The following is a 22,048-nucleotide window of genomic DNA, read 5'->3' on the forward strand; positions in this document are numbered from 1 at the left end:
TGGGAGTGGTGTGAGCTTTTGAAACCTCAAAGCACAGCCCTGGCGACACCTCCTCCAACAAGGCCATGTATCCTAATTCTTCCCAAACAGTTCTACCAACTGTGGACAAGATTTGAAACACATGAGCCCGTGGAGGCTACTGTCATTCAAACGACCAGAGCTGGGTACACTATGAACCCATGGCAAGCTGCTCAGAGAAAGAGACAACAGTGCTTTGTGGTATCCTTGCCCCTAATACACATCTCTACCTAAGCCCTAGGAAGTGAAATCGGAAGGAGATACAGCTGACAAAAATCACGTTCAGCACTGTCCCAAGGCAGCAGGTCAAGAAGGACATAGCGACAGAGCCACCCAGGCAGAGCAGAGCAGGGAACATGAATGCTAGGTGACAAGAGGACCCTGCCGGAGAAGCTTGTGAGGGGCAGGTTTCCTTTGGGTCTTCATATTGCAGCAGCAGGCAAGCCTATTCTGAGTAGTGCTCTGTGGTCTGGAAAGATATCAGCATCAGAGGAAAGGAAGAAGGGATGTACGGAACTCTGCGTTGATATCGGAACTTTACTCTAAATTCTAAATTTAGGGGTTTTTGTTTGTTGGTTGGTTTTAAAGAAGATTTGAACTGTGCACACTGGCCTCACTGCAGGCCAGCATAGCTTGGTCAGAACAGACCGTGCAAAACCTTGGGACCTTCTTCAGCTATTGACTTAACCAATGACTTTGCTTGACACAAGGAACTTGGTTCTCCTCTCCTCCTCTCTCTCTCTCTCTCTCTCTCTCTCTCTCTCTCTCTCTCTCTCTCTTTGACACAGGGTTTCTCTGTGTAGCTCTAGCTGTCCTTGAACTCATTTTGTGGACTAGGTTGGCCTCAAACTCTACAGAGATCCACCTGCCTCTGCCTCCCAAGTGCTGGGATTAAAGAAGCACCCTGCCAGCCTGGACCCAAGTACAGAGGATGCCAGGCACATTCTGGAGGAGAAGCCAGCTCTCTGTGCCCTACTGGACCAGGGTCTGAAAGTAGACTGGAAGGGATTCAGAAGGGGTGCCGCACAGACATTCTATGGAACACAGCCTGAGGGGGACCCTGGGGTCAGGGACAGTTTGCAAGGTTACTGCTCTTTAGGTCCCAAGGTGACTGGCATGCGAGTGCAGTGTTCACAGGATGATGCCTGCAGTCGTAGCTCAACTTAGTGGTGTTGGATCATCCCCCTAGTCCTTCCTCTTTCCTCTCAGAACATTGAGTCCTTCAGATGGAACCAATAGTCAGTGGGCAGAGGGCAGCCTCAAAGGCCAGCCTGGTCATGTCCTGCCTGGTCATGGCCCAGACACTGTGTGTGAGCCCCACCGTGCTCACACACGAGGCCAGGGCCACCTGTCCTGCCACGTACCATGTTCCTATGTGGAGGCTGGAATTTATTGACTTCCCTCCTGCTCCTCATCAGCTGGGTCTGCTCTCTCCACTCCTGCAGAGCTCTCTTGTCTCTGGAGAAGAAGCATGGTCACATTAAAGTCACAAGCTATACGGTTACTTCAAGCAGAGCTTGCGAGATCTGCTGTCATTTCAGATTCACACGCCTTCTCCCATCGACCTGTCCCTAGAGAGTCAGTGAGAGGCTGGTAGTGCCTTCCTTTCCTTCGCTTCTCCCTTCCCTTCCCTCCCCTCCCCTCCCCTTCTTCCCTTCCCTTCCTTTCTTCCTTCCCTCCTCTCCCCTCCCTCCTCCCTTCCCCTCCCCTCCCCTCCCTTCCCTTTCCTCCCCTCTCCTCCCTTCCCTTCCCTTCAGCTGAGCTTCTTCCAGTCACTTTGAGCAGAGACAGGGGTAGGCAGGTTCCAACTGAGACCCCCCCCGGTGCAGGGTTCACTTCCTGCTGCAGGTTGATACCCTGCTGTGGCAGCCGGTTCTTCAAGTCCTCCTGGCCAGGGAGGAACCAGCTAGGCTGCAGGCACTGCATCACAGGCTGCAGACCCTTGCTCAGGGTCATGGCAGCTTCTCACAAGATACTGACTGGTCTTTCTCTTTAAATTATGTGTATCATCCATCTCACTCAAACCCCAGGGGCCAAGTGAGACTCTAGGGATGGAGTGTTCACAATGGCCACAGTGGTAGGGATGTAATGAGGCCTTGCTACATGAAGGCCACCTCTGCTGTCCCAAGTCCACCTGCCTGTTGGAACCAACTCTAGCCATCAGCTCCAGTGGCTGGTGCCCCAAATCCTGCTCCAGATCAGTCTCTACTTGCCCTCCTCAGAGACATCTGTGCACTGGTTCATGCTTATCTTGCCTTGGCCTGGGCCTCCCCATCTCTCTTTTCCCTCCTGAACTATTTCCTGTCTAGGTACCAGTGCTCCCTGGGTTCCAACATGGGGTAGAGAGCTGGGTCCTCCCCTGTACCTCCTCCCAGGTGAAGCTGTGTCCTGCCACCCGCCTAGAAGGTCCAAGTCCCCAGCCCCCAGTGTTCAGACATGCTCCAAATCTTCCACTTAGCTTCTAAACAAGGGATTCCATTTCCTCTGCCACCTCTCCATCACAGGGAGCAGAAGGGATCTGCTCACCCTTCAGGAAGCTCCCAACTGGGCAAGTGAGTGCCCCATAGCTGCTCAGCAAGGGACCACAACACGGAGGCAGGACAGTGGAGATAATCCACTGGTTATTTGTATACAAGGCATGTTCCCAACACAGGTGACTGACCCACTGTGGAAGAAGACAACCAACTACAGGGTGTCTGGTATGATTCCGGCCATGGACCACCACAGACGCTGCTTGTGAGCAGTCTGTCCCCATTAGGGCCCAGACAAACAGAGGCAGAATTGCTGATTGTGGCCTCAGAAGGTTTATTTATAGCCAGGCTTCAGAGGGAAGGAGTGGGAGGCTTCAGATATCTGAACCTGATGTGGCCAGGATCCCAGATCCTGACAGGACAGGGGAGGGACAGTAATAAGGAACACTAATTGGGACAGGAGGTGAAGTCAAGGGCGTCATGAGGGATATGGCTAGGCGGCTCGCAGAGGCTATGGGCATACAGAGTCTACCCTTGCTTTCACCACACCGCACATGTCCACTGGGACCCCCCACTGGCCAAACCCAACCATGAAGCTTGGGGCCCTGTGGCACTGTGGATGTGGTCCATACTGGCTGGCTGCAGGGGGCCCGTACCAGGACACAGCTGGGTTGTCAGTGGAGCTGGAGGGCAGAGGAGAATAGCTGTTGAGAACGGGACAGGTGACAAGTGGCCACGTGAAACCAAGGGTGGGGACTGTGCCACTGTGCCACCAACGTGAGAGAAGCTCACAGGTGACCAGTCAGGTCTGACAACACTCCTTAGAGATGATGGCTGGCCCTAGAGATGGTCAGGGGAGGAGAAAGGCACTTGGGTGGGTAGGTGGGGCCCGCACAAAAAAGCCCAAGGCACTTACTTGCAAATGCAGGCAGGGGACAGTGACCTGCCCAAAAGGTGCCCATTAACTACCGCTGTGCAAATCCAAGGAAAAGTCCCTGAAAAGAGCCTGGGCATTTCAGAAAACTACAGACTATGCAAAATGTGTGAGGGATGCCAAATGAGAGAAGGTGAGCCAGCCTGGCCAGGAGAACAGAAGCCACCAGACCTCTTCTGAGGCTGGTGACAAAATCATAGCAGCAGAGCTGGCTACTGGGTCCCCAGTCCCGACGCTGTCCCATCCCAGGCACACCTCCTCCGCTGCTCCAGAAGTGTCTCCTTCCCTTGGAGCTCCCGGAGGGATGCCATATGATTGCTCTCCAGCCGTTTTGTATGAACTGTGTTTTGGTATGTTGAAGGGAGGCTGGGAAAGATGCCTTTGAAGGAGGTGGACTTCTTTCTAAAATCACAAAATGATTATAGCTGAAATGTAACTTTATGATGTTCACTGACATCTGTGGGAGATACAATGCTGAATATGTGCAGATTTAAACAAAATCAAGACCCCCACTCCTCCCCAATAAATAACAGAAAAGCTTTAAAGCAGGCCTGGGAGGTCCATTGGATATAAAAACAGTCACTGGTCCCAGCCATAGCAATCCAGGGAAAGCATCAGTACTGATCCATGTCAGTTGAGGATGCTGCCTCCAGATGTCCACCAGCTACTGGACTGAAGTCCACAGGAAAGGACATCGTCAAACCATCCCCAGGAGGTGGCACAGTGTCATCAGGGGAACCAGAGGGAGTGTGGTCACACACTGAATACCCCAAGCTCTCAAGTCACCTCAGTCTCCCAGGGCTGAGGCCTGGTATCTCTGTCTGACAGAGGGACAAACTGATGAAGTACTTTTAGAGAGTGGCCATGATTGCTGGAACAAGTTATCATAATTATTCATCACAGTCAGTGTGAGAGAGGAAAAGGGTTTCTAAACAGCAGGGTAGATGCTATTGCTCTCTGCTTGTGACTTCGCACTGAGAACATTATAGCAGTCCCAGGCCACCAAGACGACATGCTACAAGTGCAGGAGTCCGAGAACTCCAAAACTTCTTGGCTGCAACCTGTGTGAATGCTTTCAGGTTTTGATAGATGTTCGAGTCCAGGAATGGCACAGACCGCTCAGTGGGTAAAGTGCTCGCTGGACGGACTGAAGACCTGAGCTCGGCTCCCAGGCACTCAGGTGGAAACTCACATAGAGAGAGCAGAGGTGCACACCTGCTGCCCCAGTACTATGGGGGTGGGGGCAGAGACAGATGGATCCTAGGGGCTTGTTGGCCAGACAGACTAACAGAAATGGCAAGCTCCAGGTTCAGCGAGAGACCCTGTCTCAAAGATCAAGGTGGAGAGTGAGACATCCGAAGTCATCACCTACTCTCCATATGTGCACACATGGGCAAGTACACCCATGCATATGCATGTACACACCCCCACAAGTAACATTGACAATGTTCAAAACCAGAGTATACCTTAAGAGGCCAAGCAGGCCCCTGCCTGTCATCTCCAGACTCCCCAGCTCCTGTGGATATCTTCCCAGATGCCCAGCTAGAGTTTTAAACCACTGGCTACTATCAGCTCCAAGACTCTGTCATCCCAAGAGCGCATTATTGTTCCTTGAGATATGATGGCACACTGGTTCTCATTCTCTACATGTGCAGCACCACAAACTCACCACACTCACTAGCTGCATGTACACACATCACACACCACACCGGAGCCAAATTTCATCTACATGGCCTACTCTGCCAAGTGTAGGCCGAGTGACACTGGTCTGTTCTGGTCCTATACTCAGGACTGACTCAACATACCCCTAATGATGGTTTTAGAACAGATGAGCATTTTAGAAAGTGGACCTTGTGCTTTAGATGATTACAAAATAACTTTACAGCTCTGCGAGATCAGGCAAGCCTGCCTTACCTGCCTGTGGGCCCTGGCTTCCGGCGCCTTTTCTCCTTGGCATTTAGTGCTGCCCTGAGATTTGGAGGAAGCTCAGCAGCCAAGAGCTTCTTCTCTGGAACGCCCACCTTCTCATTCTCCACAATCTCCTGCCTCAGCTTCCAGAAGCGCTTGATCTCCTCCTCACTGGGCCAGTTCTCGGAGGAGGCACTGGATTTGCGGAGCTCACTCAGGTCTAGCCTGTCCATAGGCGGGAAGAAGTCAGCCTTCTCCTTCACCACAGCTGCCTCATGGCTCAGGACATTAAGGTCTTTCTCATTGGACGTGCTTTTACAGGGTTGAGCCGGTACAGGGCACGGAAGGTCCTTGAGGCTCGTCTTAACCTCTGAGACTTCTGGTGGAGTAAAATGACATGTTAGTACTCGTGGGGCCAATCTTCATTGTCAACCTGTCTGGATTTAGAATCACCTAGGAGACACACCTCTGGGTGTTTCAGGGAGGTGGTTCCAGAGAGGTTTAACTAGGAGGAAAGATCCACCCTGAATGTAGGGGACACCCAGACGGAATAAAAAAAAAGAGAGAGAAAGTGAGCTGAGCACCAGCCTTCATCCCTTTCTGATCCTGACCACAGACACACTATGACCAGCTGCTTCCTGTACCTGCTGCCACGACTTCCCCACTCGGAGTGTATCTTCTCAAACCCCGAGCTAAAATAAGCTTTTCTTCCTTAAGTGACCGTTGTCAGGCATTTTGTCCTACCACAGTGGCCTGGAAGTCAGTATCACTCTCCAATATCAACCAGCAGCCAGGGCCACAGTCTCTGTACCTTTGCTGAGATGTCTGGAAGGAGGGAGGGTGTCCAGTCAGGTCCGGACTAGCAGGACCCCACAGGCTGCCACAGACCCACAGCAGCTTCTGGGCAGGGGATGGACACACTGCTTGAAGAGCCCTGACCCCCTCGCACCTTCTCCACCTACAGTATCTTTTAGCCCATGCGCATGAGGCATACTTGCCACCCTTATGGGCATTTCTGCCCCGCTACCCCAAGATATCTCGGGTCTATTTCCAATTAAAAGCTATCCCATGTGCTTTGCTGACTTTTAAAGATTTTAATTCCATGTGAACTACTGAGAAAAGACAAGTCTAAAGAATATTCACTGCTGAGTCACTGTGGCTCATGCCCACTGGGGACACAGGCTGCAAACTTGCCCTCAGATGGTAGGGGCTCTGTACCACGAGCCAGGAGGTGCAGGATTGGACAGGGCTGGACCCCACCATCTAGCATCTCCTGATTTTAAATACTTAAACATCTCGGCCACTCTATCGGTGACCACCCCTTCCTTGCATCTGAATAAAACACAGAGCAGGAGAGACCGACAGTCACAAACTTTACCACAGGGCCAGGGTGTCACATGGACTTCCTGTCATCATCTGTCATGTCACGGTGGACCTGCACCCCCACAGCTGTCTCAGTGACACTTCTTGCACCATTTCCTGGCCTCAGACCCAGTGCTTTCCTGGAAGGGTGGTGCATTCGAGCTCCTATGCCTTTAGCTCCTCCGGTCTGGAGCACAGCTTTAACTCCTCTTCACGGCATCCTCACTTCTGAACAGTGCAGACTAGCTGCCACAATGCTTCTTTCTCGTTGGGGTCTGACATGTGTGCCCTCTAGTATCCTGCACCGTGCGCCCCAGGTGTTGCCCCAAGTCCCTGCCCCCCACCCCTAGCACAGTGGTTGCTGCATCCAGACTCTCCCTCCTGCCTCTCAGTAACCCATAATCCCATGCGTATTCCTGCTCCTGACAGGCATGAAGAGCTTCCTACACGTCTTTTCCTCTCTTATCCTGTCCTTGTCGACCTGCCCTTAGGGGACTTACGGTGTCATTTGCACCCTCTTAGAGTCTCTGCTACATGTTGCCTCTTCCTAAATTGTATGCCTTTACATGGGCAGTCTAAGGCACCGGAATTAGATGCCACCCACAGATGAGCCCTCAGCCAGGTCCCCATGCAGGCACAGGCACCCTTGAGACTGAGCACCAGCACTCTGAGTTGTCATGCACACAAGTCTCCTAGGGACTTGTTAAAGTACAGCCCTTCACCTTCCCTGGATGATGTCCAATGCCATTCTCTCTCAAGTTTCCTGAGACACCTCCAAAACCATCCACAGGCCCTTGAATCCCTATCTCAGAGCCGATTCTGGAGACACCAATGAAGGCCTTTTATGAATATGATTGTTTTAAAACATTGCAATCCAGGACATTTATGATGGGTCAAGGCAAAGACTGATTCACCATCCCCCTCCCCTCCCCTCTTCTCTGGCTGGTTAGTATGTTGACAAAATGGGACAGTTGAGTAAGTATCCTATAAGGGGACACCATGCTTATTAAGCTAGTTCCTGGTATCTAGGCAGGAACAGGATGTGCAACATGGAGTTTTTTAAAAAGCTGTCTGGGGGAGCACAAGGCCCCCCAAAGCAGCTGCTTGCTAGTGGGTTGGACTAGGCAATGACTGCTCCACTTGCCTTCTCCCATAAACTTTTACTGCATCTACCCAGAAGATGTGGACTGCTCAGAGCAGGCTTGAGCCAGGGCAAGACATGGCATTTGGGCCAATGTAGGAGTTAGCATTTGCCACGGGAGCCCACAGAGCTCTGCCTGGTTCCTATCAGCACTCCCCTCTCCATCTAGTCATAGAAAATTCTCTACAAACCCTGAGATGACTCATCTCCTGGAAAGGCAGTCTCCACCGAGCAGATCCGCAGGAAGGTCAGGATGGCTACTAAGCCTTTCTGCACGATCAGATGAGGAGGGAATTCCAGCGGGCAGTGTCTCAGGTTCAATGCCTTCAGTGTGGTGACCTGCCCTGCAGTGGAGGGAGACTTCAGTATTCTGCCCGCTCCTTAGAGGGGGACCCAGGAGGGACAGGAGAGCAGAGCAGATGACAGATATCTGAGGTTTGCTTTAAGAACTCTTCAGGTAGGGCCGGCAAGATGGCTCAGTGGGTCAAGGCACTTGCCACCAAGCCTGATGACTCGAGTTCCAGCCCTGGGACCCACACAGTGGAAAGAGAGAACTAACTCCTACAAGTTGTCCTCTGACCTCTAGACTCATGCCATGGTACAACTGCACACTCACTAAATAAATAAATGTAATCAAAATTATGAACAAAACTCTTCAGGGGAGACAGATAGTTAATGGTAACAAAAAACAAACCAAACAGTAGCAACCTTCAAGTGAAATTCACAGCAGACAGTGCCTACATTACCAAAAATTTTGTATCATAAAAGCTGTATGACAGAAAGAAAAGAAAAATAGGACCTGTACCAAGGAAACAGGTGTCAGACACTGTCCTTAGGCAGCCCAGATGCCAGGATTAGCAGATAAAGTCTTCATCAGCCATTATAAACACAGGTAAGGAAATGAAAAATAAAGATACATAACTAATTCGAGGAAAAGCTCATAAAACACCTAAACAAATAGAAATGCTAATGACACAAAGTATCAAAAAGTCAACAGTTCTAGAATTGAATGTGACAATTATTGCCTCGAAACGTCTGGCAGAGGACCCCAGCAGTGGGCATTAGATGGAGGTGGGGACGCAGCTAAGTTGGCAGAGTTCTTGCCCAGTACGTGCAAGGCTCTGAGTTCCATGCCCAGCATAAACCAGCTATGGTGGAACATCCCTGAGAGTCCAGGTAGAGTCAGGGAGATCTTGAGTTCAAGGTTATCTTCAGTTACATGGGGAGTTCAAGGCAGCTTGGGCTACAAAAGACTCTGTCAAAAGGAAGAGGAGGGGGAGGAGGGGGGGGAGGAAGAGATGGGGAAAATGGGTGATGGTGGTGGGTATTTATCATTCATTCATTCATTCATTCTTCTGTTTCTGTGGAGTCAGGGTCTCACTCGACTGTTGCCCAGGCTGAACTAAACACACAGCAATCCTCCTGTCTCATGTCCCAAGTGCTGGGATTATAGGCTTGAGTTATCAAACCTGGTTGAATTGACAATTTCTAAGAATGACATAGGAATCCACTTCCCACCCCAGTCTCAAGCCTAGCTGAAAACCAGCCATCATCTTGCGTATCTGCTCTTGTGGATGACAGACCAAATCATGACCTTTATTTCCTCCCATGTGCACCCTTTGGTCACCCCCCTCACTCCCACTTCATGACCAGCTGATGATGTCAACAAGAGAAACCGAGGGAGCCAAAGATGGCTGTCCACCCTCTTTAAAACACACAGTGCTTTAATGACAGAATGACACCGACCACTATCAGCTGCTTACTGAGAACATCTGACTCGGTAAGGGGCGATCAGGAAGTCACTTGAGCCTATGCCTGCTGCTCCCTTCCCTTCCAGCTGCTGGTGCTCAAACTTCCTGCATTTCAGTAACTTCGAGTGGGTTGCATGCAGCTGGCTTCTGCATTTTTATTTGGACTGACAGTCTCTGCCTTTTAAATGGCAAAGCACCACTCACTACAGAAAGCTAGCTGGAGGATCTCTAGCTGTATATAAACTAAGCAGCAAGCTGTGACAGCTGTTCTTCCTAATTAACCAGGGTGACTTGGAATCACCTAGGAGACACACCTCTGGCGTGTCTATGAGGTGTCTCCAGAGCAGTGTCACTAAGGGGAGGTGAACTCACACTGAATGTGAGTGGCGCCATCTCACGGATCCGGGTCCTTCACTGAAAAGGCAAAAAGCAGAAAGCCATGAGCACCAGCATTCCGTGCTCTCTGCTTCCTGACCTGTCCCAGCTGCATATTCTGTCCCAGTGAACTCTGCCGTGCCTTCTTTGACGTGAGCCGAAGCAAATCCCTCTACCTCCAAGCTGTTCTCGTCAGGTATTTGGTCACAGTAGTGAAGAAAATAACTGTAACATAGCTCATGGGTGAATTGCACCAGAAAACACGTGGATGCAGCGAAGGCCATGTTTAGGACAAAGTGCAGTTCAAATGTGTGTTAGAAAAAAGATCTGAAGTCAAAGCCTAAGTTTCCAACTCAACAAAGATGAAAAAAAATCGAATCAAACTTAGACAAAGAAAAGAGAGCAGAAACCAAGACAACTCAATGTGTAAAGATGAAAACAAGCACCCTCCTCATCTACAGCAGAGAAAATGCACACAAGGGAGTGAATGGCCCCACACATCCACTCGGGCCTCCACAGCACGTGTGAGCCAAAGAATCAAGGACTGAGATTAAGTCCGAAGAAGGGCACTGAACCCAGGCAGCTAGTGCTCAAGACTGGCTCCTATGGACAGCAAAGCCACATGCTGGCAGGAGGCAGCATTGTATGGCCAGGTTTTCTTAGGCTGCATGCTATCTGCAAAGCTGTCTGGTCTTGGCACAGACAACACACATAAGTGTTAACAACTCCTCTGCCTGAGAATAGGCATGAGCTCTATAAGGAACTTGGAGACAGCCCTCTGGATGTGCCTGTTGGGGGGGGGGTATTGTGATAAGGTTACATGAAGGAGAAAGATCGAGCCACCGTGGGTAGCACCATTCCCAGGGCTGGGATCCTACGCTGTAGAAAAGGGAGAAAACATTCACCCCTTCCTGCCTCCTGACTGGGGGTGCAATGCGGGGGACCCCCCCCTCCCCCACCACCTTCAGTTGCCCACCATGAAGCTTTGAGCTGCGAGCCCAAACAATCCCTTTCTCCCTTAGCTGCTTTTTGTCAGGGTATTTTATCACCGCGACTGGAAAAGTAAGTAATAAACTGGGAGAAGGCCTTTGAACAGCTCTGCCTCCCTCCCTCCAGCATGCCTCCCCACCCATCACAAGCCTCAGGGACCTCAAAGTATTTTCACTATATTGTGGTACTTACCTAGCTCAACAGGTAACATTTTGATAGGGTTTCTTTCTAAAAGCAAAGTTTTCAAATGTCTTTAAAAGAAAACAACAACAAAAATACTTTAGAAAGCAGAAGATTAAATGACCACCTGTAAAATATAGTGTCAAAGTCCTCATTTTCCTTTCCTTGTTCACTGATGTCCTAATACACACCCACACTACGCACCATCAGCAAACACCTCAGAATCAGAAGGCAGCCCGAGGAGAGCTACACCGAACTCTGTCTCGCACTGGTTCTGGTTGTTTGTTTTTGTTGCTGTTTTGTTTTTTGAGACAGCATCTCTATGTGTAGCCCTGGCTGTCCTAGAACTCTCTGTAGACCAGGCTGGCCTCGAACTCAAAGAGACCGGCTTGTCTCTGCCTCCTGAGTGCTGAGATTATATTTAATTCTTAAGACAATACCCATTATCAATTTGTTGCTTTCTCCTTCTCCTTTACTTCTCAGGGACCTTCAGCAGAAATCTGGCTCATGGTCTCAGATGGCCTGTTCCTTCACCGTGCCGTCTATTTGAAGGTAGGGTCTATCTCATGGCCAGTGCTAGCAGAGGACAGGTCTCTAAGCCTGAGCTACACCCAGAGACTCTGAATGATGCTAAAATCATTGCCCTCTGGACTGATGGGCTCAGTGTGGCCATATCAGATGAACCTGAAGCAAAGAGAAGGCATCCTGGGGTGCAGAGCACTATACCTCAGCACCCCAGAGTAAAGCTCATGTCGGCTTACTTCATCATTCACCAAAGTGTTACTTTCTCAGGAATTCTTACTATTTGAAGTTTGTTTTGGGGACAGTTTTACTCTATCACATGGCTGGCCTAGACCATGCTATGCAGACCAGGATGGTCCCAATTTTTCAACAATCCTCCTGCCTCTACCTCTCCAGTGCTAAGATTACAGGCACATACCACATCTTGCCTTATTTGAAACTTTTATGAATAAACTTTTCTTTTTTGAAAGATTTATTATTTAAAAATGTCTTATGTGTGTGTGTGGTTTTTACGGCTTATATGTATGTACATGCACCATATGCCCATGGAGGTCAGAAGAGGGTGTCAGGTCCCCTGTAACTGGAGTTGGAGATGGTCATGAACTGCCCATGGGGGTGTCTGCAGAGAACCTAACCTGCTCTTTTGCAAGTGCAGCAAGCCCTTTGAACCACTGACCTATCTCTTCTGCCCTAAGAAACTTAACGTGCTGTGCACAGAGGCTGGTGATTTGAACCTTCCTGACTCAGCTCGTTGGCTTTGCTGTTGTGCCCTCTAAATCTCTTCATTAGGAAAGAGGCTGCAAGGACGTGCCAGCTCTCTGTGAGCTGACTGCGACTCAAGATGCAACTCAAGACAGGAGACTCAGCAACGTGCCCTGGGCCTCTCCAGCACCCAAGCCAAAGGCATTCCAGTCCATTTGGCTTGAGTTCTTCTGGAAGAGTATGTATAATATTTAATATTTACCAAATATGAAGCTGAGAGTATGACGGGTTACTATCTTCTGTCACAATACCCACATGATGATGACCCTGTGCCAGTCTCAGAAGTTCTATCACTAATCAGACTGTCCTCGCTGTTTACCTCAGCACCAGCTTACAACTGAGCATACACCTGCCAGCTTGTAGCCTCAGGAGAACGAATCAGCATGCCTTGTTTTAATCTCTGCACCCACACTCACACATCCACACACAGTGGAGGGGGGCCTCTGATGATACTATTGTTTTAAATATATATTTTTTAACTTTAAAGCCTCTAATGAGCCCATAATTACTTAAAATTTATAATTAATATGTTTCAGCCCTTCAGCAAGTGGATCCAATTTTAATGACATAATGGGTGTAAAATCAGAGGCTCAATTATAAATTAAACAACAGAAAGCAGCTGGCGTAGGCTGTCAAAATCCAAGGATTCCAGTTCTGAGAACTAAGCACCCCTTTTAGGAAGAAGCAGGAAGTGGGCCCCTCAGCAGCAGAGTTTGCATGACCTTAACCCTCAGGGACAACAACTGCTGGACATACTGAATGTTAATCATCAAATAATTTGTGGATGAATCCACTCAGCTATCCCAGCACAGATGATGGTGTCCTTGTGAGGAAGAAAGGCACTCTGCACAGGACACAGGCCCAGAAGACCAGGTGTCCTGGCCAGGCAAGCAGGACTGGAAACAGCCTAGAGATCCGTTCAAGAAATCCAGCTCAGTTGTCTCCCTCCACCCCAAGCTGGCCAGGCACATGCTCACCCCCATCAGCCCACGCATGCTTATCCTGCAGGCTCCAGGGTCCCCAGGGCTCCAGAGAAGGGTTCCTGGTGTATCCCCAGCTCAGACACACCAAAAGCAAGCTGCTTCCTGCTGAGCTGGAGACTGGGGGGCAAGGGCATTTGTTTTCACCCTAATTTGTGCGAAGTGCTCACTCTTTCTCCCCATTTTTATCTAGATTTTCTCATACCAATACATTTTGGTCAATACTTAAGAAATGGTGCTTCCTGAGCAGGAAGGCACCTCTGCAAACCTTATGCTGACTTGCAGCTGGACTCATGGTCTCCTCACTGGGATATCCCTACATGGGTCCTGGGGTCAACCTTGGACACCTGTTTTCTAGCCTCATGTCAACGCCAATCCCAACAGCTCTGAGGTCCTGGGAGGCCCTGCTTCAGTCACTTGGCCAAGCCTCCTACATGGACCACTGCCCTGGCTGCCTGCCAGCTCCTTCTACCCTTTGCCCTACAGACAGCTTCCTTCCTCAGGCAGTGATCTGGGCCAAGTCTAATTCTATCCCTACCTACGTTCAGTTCTTTCAAAATACATTTCAAAGTTGAGAATACAGATCTCAAACCTTGGAGGCTTTCCTCAGCCTCATCTCCTACCATGTCCTCAATACCTGGTAAGTGCCCGATAATTCCAGGGACTTGTCTGCCCCTTTCCTCTGCCCAGATCTGTGAGGTGAGAGGAGGGTCTGAAGGGAGTATCCAGGGCAGATCTAACACTGGTACAGGAGGACCCAGGAAAGGAGGTGGTAAGTCCACAGCCTGCTTGTCAAAGGTGGACTGGACTGGACTCTGCAACTGGGAGTCCCAGGAAACCCTGGGCAGCTGGGGGCCAGGAATGTGGCAAGACAGTCTATACTGCTTTCTTGAGGGTTTCTAACTTTCCAAAAGGGGGCAAAGCTCTTCCCAAAGAGCCAGGGAGAACTCTTCAGGGCCCATGGAAACACATGGCTGGGTTTTTAAATATCCAAGGTACTTCTGATCTTCGCTGCTTCCCACAGCAGAGTCAGGGTGAAATCAGTTGTCCAAGGAACCCTGTAGACTTCCTTGCAGAGGCACTGAGGCTGGCACCTTCCTCCGTGTCAAAGAGCCCATCATAACACGGTTAGCTGCAGCACCCAGAAGGGCTGGCCATGCCCCTGCGAGCTGCGTCTGAATCATCTGGACTTTTTTATTTTGAGATGGCAACTCACTATGTAGACTGGTTCAAACTCACAGTGATCTGCCCGCCTCTGCTTCCTGTGTGCCCAGCCCAGTTGAAGACACATCTAAGAAGCAGACACTTACTTGTGAGAGCCAATCCCAGAAGGAAGAGCTTTGATCTTGTTGTAACGGAGGTCCAGCCATGTCAGGTTGGGCAGCAGCTGGAAGAAATCCCTCGGAATCCCACTGAGCGAATTCCTCTGCAGGTGTAATTGCTTCCACAGAAAAGGGCCAGAGGATGCTTTGTCAGCCAGTGAAATTTAAAACAGGATGTATCCAAAAACCATCTCCAAAAGGACTAAAACAACCACAACTACATGTCAAAGCAAAAACAGTTACCCTTAAAGAATACAAACAGTAGACACAAGAATCAGATTTAAAACCTAAAACTGTTTTCCTTCTCCTTGGCTACTCAGTACCATGCTTGCAGCAAACCCAGTGAACAAACAGTAAGAGCCACGTCCGACTCATTCCAAGTTGGTAGTTAGGAGGAAGCCACGGGATACAGATACATTCTGCTGTGGCATGATCTGTGATGACCAGCCACTCAGAAAGGAGCCATTGCCCAGGTAAGAAGACATGATACGGGGCGGTGGTGGCGCACGCCTTTAATCCTAGCACTCGGGAGGCAGAGCTAGGCCGATCTCTGTGAGTCTGAGGCCAGCTTGGTCTACAAAGCAAGTTCCAGGACAGGCACCAAAACTACACAGAGAAATCCTTTCTCGAAAAAAAAACAAAAAACAAAAAAACAAAACAACAACAACAAAAAAGACATGATACATGTGGCTTGATCTGAGCCCTGTGAAATCCTGTCCTGACTTTGAAGGCCCAGTGGATGCTTGAAACTACGAACAGCACTGGGCCATTCTGTTTTCCTATCTGTGCACTCCCACGATGTAGTGGAGCAGGGGAAGTCGGTAGAACAAGAGAGCAACACTAACCAATAATGCAACAGGACGGCTACCAGAACACATTTTATAAATTATTAAAACATGATTTGTTCCTGATATCTTCTATTGGTCATTCCTGGATAAGGGGAAATACTATATATTTATATGAATTATCTATGTAATATTTAATATATATAATTTATATATATGAAAATTTTTTTTTGCATGTGTACATGGTGTGCACGCATGCAGCAGCATACATGTGAAAAATCAAAGGACAACTTTGTGGATCCAGTTCTCTTTTTTTGTTTTTTTTCGAGACAGGGTTTCTCTGTGTAGCTTTGCCCCTTTACCTGGAATTCGCTTTGTAGACCAGGCTGGCCTTGAACTCACAGAGATCCACCTGCCTCTGCCTCCTGAGTGCTGGGATTAAAGGCGTGCGCCACCACCGCCAGGCTGGATCCAGTTCTTTCCTTCCACCTTTACATGGGTTCTGGGGACAGAACTCAGGTTGCCAGGCTTGCTTGAATTTTCCTACCTAGCCGTCTTGCCAGCCCATGAGTGTGTAATTTTATAGTCACACTGTGGTTGGAGTATAGGCCATTTTAAAAACACCTCCATCAATGTTGCTGTTATATGCTGTAAAAGCATTATTGTCCACATTTACACCTGTATCCACACTTGCCACGGGGCAATATCAGATGTCCAGAGCACTGACCTTAAAGCCAAGCAGCTTGAGTTTAAATCTCAGTTTCAAAATCTATGTGCTCTGTGACCTTGAGCAAGCTCCTGCACCCCTCTGTTCTCAGTGTCCTTGCCTGTAGAGGGGGGGGGGGTGATGGGACCTCCCTGGCAGGGTGGCACAGGAAATATGAGTGTATCAGCCACAACAATTGTGCTGCTTTCCTACTGCCAGGGTTTCGCTGCTCCCAATTCTACTGACCCCATCTTTCTAATAGAGATGACTTCCAGGTTCTTGAAGAACAGTGATGGGAATCAGGGTGTTCTGTAAGCACCCAGTCTGCCTTCCAGCAGCTGGTATGGTCTCTGGAAAGCAAAGTGGCAGGTAGGAGTGGATGGTCTGACACATGCCCTCAATTCCATGCTTATGCATACTTCCAAATACACAGAATACACACCCCCACACAACATGTATGCCTCTATGTACATGAGAACGTATATCCCCAGGTACATACATTCCCTGGGCACATAATAATATACATCCACATCCATATACATGTGCCTGTCTCCAGACATGTGAGGATACATTCATTCCCCTTTCTCACGTGTGTACATGCCTTCTTCAATTATATGGTGGCAAATGTCCCCCCATACAACATGTTTATGCCTGCATCAGACACATGAAGAGACACATCGCTGTACATGTATGTGTATCTCTGGACACATGAGGACACATGTCCTCAAAGACATGTACATGCAAGGCCCCATCATGAACCTGCTTGGCCCTTTGTTAGAGCAGAGGCTTTAAGCTGTTCAGGCATGCTCTTTTCCTCTAGTGTAAGCTAATCCTGATACTCAAGACTGGAAATCAGGGTTCCTTCTGAACGGGGGACATGAACATTAGAGAGGCTAACATGTTCTCCCTCCCCAGTGAGCCTGGCAAGGCTGCCTCCACTCTCTCTGGAGTCAATCATGCTGCTGTGCCCTTCCTCTGAGTTCTAGTGTGAACAGGGTTCCTTCCATGTCCTCTGAGCATCAGTGTTCTGGGCATGGAATTTACAGCTTCCCGGAGCATGGAATTTACAGCTTCCGGGACTGATTGCTACCCCTAATGGTCTACAGCTCTGGGTAGTTACCACCTCATTGATTTTTTTTTTCTCTCTCCAAGAAGGGTTTCTCTATGTGGCCCTAGCTGTCCTGGGACTCACTCTGTAGACCAGGCTAGCCTCAAACTCTGAAATCTGCCTGCCTCTGACTCCCAAGTGCTGGGATTAAGGATGTGCACCACCACCGCCTGGCTGATTTTTTATTTTTTTTTTATTTATTTTTTGCAATAGTAATACATTCACAGCAACACCTGTCTTCTCAGTTATGAGTCTGGGTTAGATATAAAGGACTTTGGAATTTCCTCCTTCCTTTTTGGATAAAGGCAATGTGGGTACCTCACAGCTGGTACCAGATTAGCTGGACTCACGAGAATGGAGAGCTTCAGTTCTTAGTGACTGCCACGTTAACAACAGTGGCCGCAGAAGGTGGGTCCCAGCAAGTGAGAATGCACTCCTGGAGGCTGAGGATAATAACAGCCAGACACAGGCCAGGGGAACCGTGAATCTGAGGCTAGTTTGGGCCACATAGCAAGGCCCTGTCTACAAAAGAAAAAAAAAAAAAAAAAAAAAAAAAAGGCAAGAATGCTAGCTAGCTCCCGTGTCTTGAGAGCAAACATGGGCAGAGTGAATGAACAGTTTACCTCAGTGTTGTGATGTCCCTGACAAGGTCTTTATGTATGCTACTGCATCATCTTACAACAAGCCACCATAATATTCCAGATGAAGCTGAATGCAATTTAAGGACATTTGAAGCTGAATGCAATTTAAGGACATCCTGCGACAGAAGGGCAGTGCCAGCACTGCTGGGGACCCTCTATGCTGTCTGCCACCAACGCTACTTGTTCCAGACAGCACCTGGACAACACAACATTACTAGGAAGTGCCCTGAAGGAGGGCCCAGCATGAAGGAAAGCTGTGTACAACATCAGCAAAGTCCAAGACAATGAGAGAAAGCTTCCAACTGTTTTCATAGTCCCCAGGGCCTACAGACAACGTGTTTTACATCAGAGACCCAGGCTGTTTGGGCAGGGGTCTCCCCCTAGGCTGCTCTCAGCCTGAGGCTTTCCCATGAAGAAACACAACCCTCAGGGTAGAGAAGGCTGCCCCATCCTGATACCCGGCTCTCTCTGTTGCCTGGCACCGCATCTCAATTGCTCTTTGTTGTGGTCAGCCTGTGAAACTCCAGTTAACCCTCCTGCTCCTTCTAGAATTCACCTCTTCTAACAAGAGGGACAAAAAGCCCAGTGCCGATTCTGCTTCCAGCTGCAGGCCACCTGTGCGTCACACACCCTCCCAGGAATGGGGCACTTACTTGAAGGTTGGGAATTTTAAAGAACTCTCCCAAATGGCTCAGGCCTCTTTGACTCAGGTCTAAAATTGGTGAGGAAGAGAAGATGACTCCCTCAAAGCTTGTTTCATCATCTCTGGGAAGGGAAGCAGGTATGCTCTTGACCACAGCAGTATTCTCGGGATCACTGGCAGCCTCCTCGGCCACAGCACAGGTGCTGGTGTCCTCCATCTGATGCCCTCCAGTGGCCACCGCTCATCCTTCTTGGTATGGAGTCACCTGGAAAAAAGAAAAAGGTGGGGGGGGGGAGTGTCCTAGCAACCAGAAGTCACGTGGGACAGGGCACATCTGCAGGGGCTTGACTGGCTGAAAAAGCAACGGTGCCATGAATTTGGCTTTTAAACTTGTAAACATTGGAACACAAGAAGGCACTGGTTACATTCTTTGCTCCTCACACCGTAACACAAAATTTAAAGAAGAAAATGATGATGATGATCTGAGATGGAGGTTCAAGTAGTCCAGGCTGGCCTCTAACTCACGGTGGTGAGCTTTGAATTCCTAATCTCCCTGAATCTACCTTCAAAGTGTTGTGATTATAATCAAGTATCGACCTGGCTACAATTTAACGTTAACTGGAAAGTACCAGTGAAAAGAAGCATGCTGGATGAAAACAGAGGGAGACCTTTAAAGTTTGCAAACCACCTGCAAAATGGAGAGGGGTTTCTGGTAGGCCTGCTTCCCGTTTCCACCCTGGTTCTCTGCCTCAGCAATGACAGTCTTACATCTTAGTGCAATGATCCTTTTGCTTAGCCAGAATATACTTTCAAAATAATCCTAGTAAAGACGATGGCTGGAATGCTTAAAGGTTTGAGATCATCTGTCAGCTAGTTAGCCCAATGACTGGCACACGGGTGGAAGTGTTACTCCCCTTTAAGGAGAAGGTAACTTTTCAATTAAGGAGCTGACCTCAAGGATGTACAATTCATGGGGAGCTTAGGTCTGCTTGGCAGGGGACGTGTCCTGGGGCTCCCTAAGGTCTCCAGGTCTTTGCACAGTCTATGGTTTGCTCTTTCTTTCTTTCTTTCTTTCTTTCTTTCTTTTCTTTCTTTCCTTCCTTCCTTCCTTCCTTCCTCCTTCCTTCCTCCTTCCTTCCTTCCTTCCTTCCTTCCTTCCTTCCTTCCTTCCTTCCTTCCTTCCTTCCTTCTTTCCTTCCTTCCTTCTTTCTTTCTTTTTCTTTCTTCTCTCTCTCTCTTTAAAAAGATGTATTTATTTATTATGTATACAATGTTCTGTCTGCACGCATCCCTGCAGGCCAGAAGAGGGCACCAGACCTCATTACAGATGGTTGTGAGCCACCATTTGGTTGGTGGGAATTGAACTCAGGACCTCTGGAAGAGCAGCCAGTGCTCTTAACCTCTGAGCCATCTCTCCAGCCCTGCTGTTTCTTTTTTTCTTTTCTTTTCTTTTCTTTCTTTCTTTCTCTCTCTCTCTTTCTTTTTTTCTTCTTTCTTTCTCTTTCTTTTTTCTTTTTTTTGTTTTTTTGTTTTTTTTCAAGACAGGTTTTCTCCGTGTAGTTTTTGGCGTCTGTCCTGGATCTTGCGCTGTAGACCAGGCTGGCCTCGAACTCACAGAGATCCACTTGGCTTTGCCTACCGGGTGCTGGGATTAGAGGCGTGTGCCACTGCAGCCCGGTTTCTTCTTTTCTTCTTCCCTTCTTCCCTCCTCCTCCTCCTTCCTCCTCTTCTTGTTCTTTTTTTTTTTTTTTCCCTACACCTTGGAATTAGGAGGAAAAGATTCGGCCTCCAACAGATTACATTGTAAGGAAAATGTGTTGACAAGTGGGAAACGGGACTGGTGGTGCGGTTTCCACACTGGGGCTGGGTGTGGCGAACTCGATATTTGGGCCTCAATTTCTATCCTTGCTCGGGGGCGCGGCCACTGTAGAGGGTCAAGGGACCAAGTCATAGTACTTTCCCAGCACCGTGCTATCAGAGGCTAACGTTCAAAGGACCCCCAGCAGACCCACAGCCCGGTGGTCCTGCCACTCAACCCCTGAGTCCACACCCTCCATCCCGGTGGCCCCGCCCCACAGCTCGGTGGCCCCGCCCCACATCGCGTAGTCAGGTGCCGCCTCCCTTCCGGTCTGGCCCTGCCAGCGGCGTTTGACGCCGCGGTATCCACCTCCTCCCCGCCAAGCCTCCTCCACGCCCACCTGCGACTCCGCCTCGGCACGCCGGCTGCCCCGCCTCCGAAGGCTCAGGCACCGTCTAACAAAGGGGCCGCGCGACCCACCCGGTCGCCACGGAGACGCGGCTGCTGTACGGAGGCCCGAGGGCATCAAGCCGCGGGGCAGGGGTGGGGTGGCTTCGGTACGCCTGCGCTTACCGCCTCTTATGCTAGAGGTGGGTGACCCGGCTAGGAAGAGACTTCGAGAGGGCAGGCAGGTGGATTCGGGGAGGGCTTGGGAACCCGAAGGAGATCGAGCGATGCTTTTGCTGACCAGACCGTCTTCCAGGGAAATGAACCCTCGGGCCGCAGGCTGCCCGGAGCTGACCGCGGCCCTCCGCGCCTGCGCAGAAGCGGGCTCCGCAGTTGCCAAGATCTTGGCTCCCAGGCCGGTGCAGGGTTTGAGGCAGAGAAATGTTCCTTCGGCAGGGCCTGGCGGCACAGACCCTCCGAATGTGGAAACTTGGAGACTGCCCCTGCCCATTTAGAAACCTGTAGGGCAGGACATTCTGGGGGGCAGGTCAACTAGGTCCCTACACCCTAAACCACATCATACTCCAGAAAAAGGGATCCTGATAGAAAAGAGAGATTACCAGAACAAGGTGGACTGCCTTAAAACCAGATTTGGTGGGGATAGAAACTCTGTCGCGGGTCCTAGAAGATCCTGAGCACTGAGGTGATGTGAATCACTCCTTTCTGTCGGTCAGAACTTGGAGATCTTAGAAAGTTCCACAGTTCTTAGTAATATGTCACACACAGGGCGACACAACACGTGATCAAATCTAAGGGAAACCACCGGAAATGAACTGGTCTGGACAGTGAGTTGAGCCCTCAGCTATGGTGGACGTTAATGTAATTTTGCCAAACATTTTTGAAGCAGCTGTCCTGAAGGTGTAAGATGGAACCAAAGTGGAAGTCTTGAGCTAAAAAAAAAAAAAAAAAAAAAGAAATTGGTTTATTCGGGCCAGCGAGATGGCTCCGTGGGTAAATGCACTGAGCTGATTCTTAGAACCTAGGTAAAGGTAGGAGAGAACCAATTCCATAAAGTTGTCCTGTGGCCTCCACACATGAACCGTGGTACCTCCCATATATGTGCAATAATAATTTAAATAATAGTTTTTCAATTCATTTATTAGCAGATTATTTAGAACCGAAGGTGAGATGGGGCAGTAAAGTATATTAAAAAAAAAAAAAATCCCCAAACAAGAAAATGATAAAGCTTAGAAAACTCAAGCGA

The 22,048-nt window shown here is 49.3% G+C and overlaps 1 protein-coding gene across 2 annotated transcripts in view; it reads right to left on the reverse strand.

Moving 5' to 3' along the window:
• Lrrc27 (leucine rich repeat containing 27) overlaps positions 1-21,641 on the reverse strand; it is a 32,385-nt gene extending 10,744 nt beyond the window's left edge. The window contains exons 1-8 of one of the 2 annotated variants that reach the window (XM_037209501.1): positions 21,405-21,640; positions 18,610-18,864; positions 14,705-14,835; positions 11,143-11,201; positions 8,026-8,178; positions 5,338-5,710; positions 3,679-3,825; positions 1,383-1,476 (exon numbers count right to left, since the gene is read on the reverse strand). In XM_037209501.1, coding sequence (XP_037065396.1) covers positions 1,383-1,476; positions 3,679-3,825; positions 5,338-5,710; positions 8,026-8,178; positions 11,143-11,201; positions 14,705-14,835; positions 18,610-18,816 — 1,164 coding nt within the window. In that variant the 5' untranslated portion in view covers positions 18,817-18,864; positions 21,405-21,640. Of the gene's footprint in view, positions 1-1,382; positions 1,477-2,806; positions 3,173-3,678; positions 3,826-5,337; positions 5,711-8,025; positions 8,179-11,142; positions 11,202-14,704; positions 14,836-18,609; positions 18,865-21,404 lie in introns of those variants that run through there. The other variant, XM_037209504.1, reaches the window with a different exon arrangement.
• Between the last annotated feature and the right edge of the window lie 407 nt (positions 21,642-22,048).

The sequence above is a fragment of the Peromyscus leucopus genome, chromosome 1 (assembly GCF_004664715.2).
Source record: "Peromyscus leucopus breed LL Stock chromosome 1, UCI_PerLeu_2.1, whole genome shotgun sequence".
NCBI lineage: Eukaryota > Metazoa > Chordata > Mammalia > Rodentia > Cricetidae > Peromyscus > Peromyscus leucopus.